Raw genomic sequence first — 7,202 nt, forward strand, 5'->3', positions numbered from 1 at the left:
TTTGTCTGGATGCTCAGGCGTTTTTATAGCAGGATAAATAAATCAACCAAATCGTTATTCAGTTTTTCTAAACGCACACCTATCGAATAAAAGAGGCATTCTGTCCCTGAAAAGCACAAGGGGCTATTTGAGTCGTTATGAAGGTTAATGATATTCAAATGACTTGTATCTTGCCTCCTTGAAACTTTTAAAAACTGGATTAGATATCAAATGGAGGAGACTTGCAAGAATTGGATTTAGAATCAACGGATTATATGCATTTGAAGTTTGGATCATCCATCTGATTAAGATCATATTTCACCAATGCAATTATGAAACTTTTTTGAAAGAGAAACTCAAATTAGTAGAAAGTTACTTAACTGTGATGGTTTAATAATGATGGTTTAGTAACTGTTTTAGTAACTGGTTTAAGTAACTAGTTTAGAACCTGTTTTATTGTGGTCTCTCATTCTAGAAAAAACAACATTTGACTCCTGTTTTTCAGGAGTGTAGAGAGAAACTACAGAGAGTTTATTTTACATTTTTACATTGAATAGGCTTTAGGATACTGTAGCAGGGCTAGTTGTGCTATAGCTCTCACCTGAGAAACAGTGACATCCTGAGATTGTCCAGAACAAAGTATGACCAAGGAGATTGAGAGGTGACTGGCACCATGAGGACAAACTGTCCAGAAGCCATGTCAAATGTGTCATCCAAAATGTTGCTACATCAATAAAGGGATAGGGGGGGTGTGAAATTATTACAATCATCTTCTAATTCGAGCAGATATAGTGTGAGCAAAGGAGGAGGAATCCCTATGACGAACCAGGTGTTCAGCAAGCGATGCCATCTGGCAGCAGAATTAGCAGTTTATGAGCCAGGTGCTACAGTACAAGGGAAGAATCTAGAGGAGTGCCTCTGTGATCACTTCTCCCAGCCTCTGATCATAACACTGTACTGTTGCATAATGAGAATAGTCAATTTTGTGGGTTGACTCTACTATAGAACTACTATTTCCAGCTAGTTGACCTCTTGGTGATGTGGTTGGTCCTGCTGTGGTGTGTGTTTATGTGGATTCCAGTACCTCTTCAACAGGGAGTTGCTGCTTTAAGTTAGGCTTTGTTTCTAGTAACATAATCATTAACAATCTCTATCTATGTGTTTTTCATACTCATGTCGAAAGTGTCTACAACTTCATACTTTCAAAATCTGAAACTGACTAGGTAGGCCCACCCTCACTAACTCACCCAGTGACACTTCTGTACATATATATTGTATCTTTATCTTTGCAATGACAACTTTCCTCTGGAGTTACCCTTCTGTTAATGCATGCATGAAACATGAGATTAGAGAGTCTATTAACGGGACTGCCACAATACAAAAACACATAGTGGCCAGTCATAAACAACCAGATGTTGAAGACTGTATAGACGTCTGAAAGAGCTCTGCTGCCACCATCTGGTAATGATATGCCATTACATTAGCTGCAGTATTGCACATTTCCCTCTTTAGACTCACAATTGCTTCCAGTGTACACAAACGTGCCTAGCCCATATGGGCCATTTCATCAGCATGAATGAATCACCTATATCATCACCTATAGCCTATATTGTGCTGATTAATAAAAGGGCACATTTACTTGTGAAACAAATATATGTGCTCGGTGAATAACACATCTGTTATTCAGCAAGTAAACGAATACAATATCAAACACAAACAGAGTTGGAAGGTGATAACTATCCAAAATCAAAACTAGCATTATTCTGCTTATTTTGTGTGATTTATTATACCCTAGTTATAGACCTACCATGATTCCAGAAATGTGATTCATTCTGACATGGCCTTTCTGAACTAGTCTGGCGAGAGACTAGCTAGCCACATTCATATCTAGTCACAGTGACACGTGATTATTGAGAGCTGTCCGTGGTGCTGGTTTGAGACACGTCTCAGTTAGACGTTTCGTAAAAACCAGCACCATGGACAGTTCTCAACAACGCTGTGTCACTGTGATTGATCAAAACAACGCTCCATCCCTGCCTCGTGTGGTACATTCTGGAACTCCCTAGCTAGTACAACCGCGAGGAGGGGCGTAAACAACAGTGTCAGTGACGCTTCGATGTAACTGGCTGTCAAGAGAGCTTGCTAGCCACTCGCTTCCTCACAGTTTAACGTTAATTTCAAAGCAAGAGGAGGAAGAATAATCAAATAGAGCTGTCTGGTTGAACCAAGTCTCTGGGTAAGTGAGAGGAGTCGCCTATTGTTGCATGTATTTTTCAATTTACTATGGTTTGCTGTTAGCTATCGTATCTAGCTAGCTAGTCAGCCAACTAAACCAAGGCAACGTCAGGGCAGGAAGGGTGTCTCCAATCCATATTCGCTTAGTGTTAGCTAACTAGCTAACGTTCGTGATGGTAAACAATCGTCCCAAATATATTTTTGCTAAATATTATCCGTTTCGAATTAAAGTAAAGTAAAATTAGTAACTTAAACGTTAGTTAACTACCAGTAACGACCTAATGTTAACGTTACAGTAGTTGTCTAGGATGCCAACTAACAACGTTAGCTTATCAGCAAGCAAGCTAGCTTCATTTTGTTATTGGCCTGTAAACCAGGAACAAGCTCATCAATGGTATTCCATAAATAACTCACTAGTTTAACGTTAGGTAGCTTAAACACAGACAATACTAACATTTGTCTGCTAGGTAATTGCATTTATGGCCTCGAGCGATTGTACAGGGAGGAGCTGGCCTAGCTAACGTTACCAGCTAGCTAATTAGCCATGATAAGTAGCTAGCTAGCTGGCTGCTAGTAGAGAGGAAGACTGCTGCTAGATACCCCAAAATAACTTAGCTAGTTAGCTAACATTAGTCAAAATGGCAAATTGTAGGTAGCAAGAAGCGATGGCATGATTCAGCATTTGTTATCATAGGAAGTCCTAGCTACCTACATCTAGATGGGTAGCTAACGTTAGCTAACTATCTGTCAGTGGACATTCTTCCACTGACTGTACACGTCCATAATATGCCTGTTACATAAGCGTAACTAACGTTAGTTGAAAGGGAAGCACGTAAACAAAGGGACCTTTTAAATAGCCTAAAATTGATATGCTGAATCTACTGTTCTTAAAAAATGAAGTGAAAAATGAAGTTAGTGTATTTAGATAACCTGTCACAGGTAAACAAACATTGTTTATGAATGATCCTAGCTTATCTATGTATCTTTCAATTGAAGGGTGTATCACCATAGTGCCATGGAGTTTCCAGTTCTAGGAGAGCATTGCTCTGAAAACTCCTGCAAGCAGCTGGGTGAGTGGTTGGTTATGTAACGCTATCTCCATTTACTACCGCAAAGCCTCTGGGACCCTGCCAATACAGAGCCTGTTGTTTGTGTTCTCTTCCTGTCCTTTCTAGTATGGCTTTGGTATCTGTCAATAGTTGTGGTTTAAGTCCAAAGTCCTCCACAACCAATTGTCATGGGCTGCACTACCCATTATCATGATTGAAGAGTGATAGTGAGAATTTCATTTATCTACATTCATATGGATGATCCTTTGCCATGGAATAAACCCCTTGACATATTTCTTATATCTGACAGATTTCCTACCATTGAGATGTGATGCCTGTGAAGAGATTTTTTGTAAAGACCACATAACCTATGCAAATCACAAATGCATGTCATCCTACAAGAAGGTACATTTTAAATAAATTAGCAGCATTGTATGTTAGAATTAAAGCAAAGTTCCTGTAAAGTGCAGTTAGTATGTAGAAATGAATGTTTGCTGTTCAACCATATTAGTTGTCTGCATGTTGTCTATTGATCCAAAACAGAGCTTTAATACAGCTCTCTGCTTGATTCTGTCCCCAGGATATCCAGGTCCCTGTGTGTCCTCTGTGCAACACCCCGATCCCCATCAAGAGAGGGGAAATGCCAGACATCAAGGTTGGGGAGCACATCGATCGCGATTGCCAGTCGGACCCTGCTCAGAACAAGAGAAAGGTATGGTTGATAGGCTTCTCTACAGGACCATTTACACAAACTGAACATGGTTAAAGTGAAGTAGCTATGCCTAATCTAAGCTAACCAACCTTTTTTTATTGTAGATATTTACAAACAAATGCTCGAAAGGAGGCTGCAAGCAGAAAGAAATGATCCGAGTGACATGTGACCAGTGCCACATGAATTATTGTCTTAAACACCGACATCCACTAGACCATGACTGTAAGCCTGAAGACAAACCAGTCTCCAAATCTGGGTAAATATTTCCCTCCACCTGATGACATTTATTGATTGTTGTGCACATTGTGAGCTTTTGCGGTATAATGATGATTACATTGGATTTCTTTCAGATTCGCTGCTTTCATGCGGTCCCATGGAGCATCCTCTAGCAGTGCCTCCACTTCAGGCAGTAGAGGAAGTTCTAGGCCCGTTTATAATGGGAATGCTAGGACCCAGAGTAGTCGGTGAGGATCCTCATGTATTGATTTTCGAAACGCCACACTGAAGACCCACATGAAGCTTACATAAATAAACAAGTGATATTGGCAAGCACAGTTTGTTCTGTAAATTCATGAGAGGCATATTCTCACTAAAACACATGGGATGAATGAATTGACATGTTGTTTTTATTGTCAGTGAAATATACTACACATGAAAAGGATGTGACTTTTTTTTTTCTCCACAGAACTGCTCTTACCTGTTACCGCTGTGCTTTCTAGAAAGTGTTGAGTTGTTGACTCTATAACCGCACTGAGCATTATTGTTTTTGATTCTATCACAGCAGTGCTCAGGCCATTTATAGTCCAGCTCCGGCCATGCGGCCCCCTCCAGCACAGAATGTAGTACCTACTTCGGCATCCTTTCAGGCTGGCCTGGTATGCCTAACACTCTTACACCACTTGATTGAAACTACTGTAAACTCTCTTCTCTGAATAATTCTAAAGTCTGCTCCTGTTTTATTCATTGAGATTCTATAGTCTGCTCCTGTTTTATTTATTGAGATTCTATAGTCTGCTCCTGTTTTATTTATTGAGATTCTATAGTCTGCTCTTGTTTATTCATTGAGATTCTATAGTCTGCTCCTGTTTTATTCATTGAGATTCTATAGTCTGCTCCTGTTTTATTCATTGAGATTCTATAGTCTGCTCCTGTTTTATTCATTGAGATTCTATAGTCTGCTCTTGTTTATTCATTGAGATTCTATAGTCTGCTCCTGTTTTATTCATTGAGATTCTATAGTCTGCTCCTGTTTTATTCATTGAGATTCTATAGTCTGCTCCTGTTTTATTCATTGAGATTCTATAGTCTGCTCCTGTTTTATTCATTGAGATTCTATAGTCTGCTCCTGTTTTATTCATTGAGATTCTATAGTCTGCTCCTGTTTTATTCATTAAGATTCCAAGAAGAAAATAAAGAACATCCTGTAAGTGTTTATCTGCATGGTGTGATTGTAGACTGAGGAGCAGGCCTTACAAAGAGCGCTGGAGATGTCCTTGGCTGAGTCGGCACGCAGCACAGTCCAACAGCCAACGCTCAGGTAATAAACAATCCCCATTAAATCCCATAATCCAGCATCACCAACATATAATATAGGCTATAATCATGTCCAGATGCCATCAAGACAACCCAGTTACCTATTGTTTTTCTTCACTAGCTCCTATTGCTATGTGTTTGCTCTAGCTGAAACGCAGGCTATTTGGTTACTATAGGAAAACACAATATTAATAGGTTTGACATTCCACTGTTTAGCCCATCTTTCTTGTCCATGATGACTTCATAAATTAAGTACAGTGGTGCCCACAGTTCAGTGTTTCTTCACCTTATGATGTGTGTTGCTGCTCCTCAGACCTGTGACTGACTGTATGTGTGTGTCTGTTATCCACCCATCTTTCTGGTGAGTGTGTCGTTGTGCCTCTTGCATGCTCTCTCCAGTTTGATGATGATGATGCATTCCTCTGTGTGACATAGAAGTGTTTGTGTCTGTCTCAGCCCTCAGGAGCAGGAGGATCTGGCTCTGGCTCAGGCCCTTGCTGCTAGTGAAGAAGAGTACAGACGCCAGCAGCGGAGACAACAGGTATCCAGAAAACTTAGGCGTCAGTAGCATGCTAACAGGACAGGACCTGACCTAGGTACATTGCATCTATGGCGTCCCCTATATTCCTTCATCATCCTCACTGGGTGCATTTAAAGATCAGCTACGGAGAAAATGAATGAGACAACTTTGAAGTACTACTTAATGTGTATTTTATCTGATGGACCTATTAAATGATCAATTTTTTTTTGCTCCCCATGTTGAATATTTACCGTAAATGGTGAGACAAGCCTCTCACTAAGGATTCTTTGTCTTGAATTAAGTTGACTTTTGCCTGTACTAATATCTTACTTTTTACCATAGGAAAGAGAGTCCTCCAAACAGTCTTCCTGCAGCCTATCATAAACCCAGACCACAGTGTCTGAGCCCAAGCTGCTACCACCAGTAATCAACTAGCAACTGTGCTACATCGATGGAACCCTCCAGCAGAACTCTAATGTCCAGAATCACTGATCCCAACTAATGAACAGTCTGGGACTTTCATCGAGATATATATTGAATAGTATCACTGCTTTCTCTCTACTCAGCACATCATTCTAGACAGGCTTTCTGTCCTTTTTACCGATGGCTCTCTATGTACATATTTTCTATGTTGATCATGGACATTTAACCTCAGCATCAATGTTTCTTGAATAAATTATTTTAAAGATGTATTTGTTTCTGAAGCACGTTCTATGTCCAAGGCATATATACAGGAGGATGATATAACTGGAGAGGAATGAAGTTTGGAGAACAGATCTAGAATGCGATTCAATTTCTATGGGTTAGAGAGAACAGTCTCAGCCCAAGCTTTGCCAATTAAGAATAAAAAAGGAAGGCCATTATATAATCCAACATATTTAAATCAAAGTTTATTGGTCTAGTACACGGTTTAGCAGATGTTATAACGGGTGTAATGAAATGCTAATGTTACTAGCTAGTCAAAACAAGTAGACTCTTGTCTGCATCATCATGACAACTGAAAAACAGCAGGTACTCAATACAGAGTTGGTTGTATTGTGCTATTGACTAGTTAAATTGGCAGTGCTTGGTAAATGGAATGAACACAAATACACTTGTTGATTTCCATGATGTTGATGTGTATTATGTTGTTCCCCAACACATCCATCAGGGCCTTTGCTACGCAGTTCCAGCT

The 7,202-nt window shown here is 39.8% G+C and overlaps 1 protein-coding gene across 6 annotated transcripts; it reads left to right on the forward strand.

Moving 5' to 3' along the window:
* The first annotated feature begins 2,082 nt into the window (after positions 1 to 2,082).
* Positions 2,083 to 6,718, forward strand: LOC120036397 (AN1-type zinc finger protein 2B-like). 6 transcript variants are annotated; one of them, XM_038982860.1, is made up of 11 exons: positions 2,083 to 2,215; positions 3,211 to 3,284; positions 3,574 to 3,668; positions 3,844 to 3,975; positions 4,080 to 4,231; positions 4,326 to 4,439; positions 4,757 to 4,850; positions 5,430 to 5,512; positions 5,822 to 5,869; positions 5,965 to 6,104; positions 6,371 to 6,718. In XM_038982860.1, the coding sequence occupies exons 2-10, from the start codon at positions 3,230 to 3,232 to the stop codon at positions 6,074 to 6,076; spliced, it is 885 nt and encodes a 294-aa protein (XP_038838788.1). In that variant the 5' UTR covers positions 2,083 to 2,215; positions 3,211 to 3,229; the 3' UTR covers positions 6,077 to 6,104; positions 6,371 to 6,718. The 6 variants fall into 6 exon arrangements, with proteins under 6 accessions (XP_038838788.1, XP_038838787.1, XP_038838794.1 ...); XM_038982859.1 differs by having other exon boundaries at positions 5,965 to 6,049; XM_038982866.1 differs by lacking the exon at positions 5,822 to 5,869.
* Positions 6,719 to 7,202: the final 484 nt, after the last annotated feature.

The sequence above is a fragment of the Salvelinus namaycush genome, chromosome 3 (assembly GCF_016432855.1).
Source record: "Salvelinus namaycush isolate Seneca chromosome 3, SaNama_1.0, whole genome shotgun sequence".
NCBI classification, from domain to species: domain Eukaryota; kingdom Metazoa; phylum Chordata; class Actinopteri; order Salmoniformes; family Salmonidae; genus Salvelinus; species Salvelinus namaycush.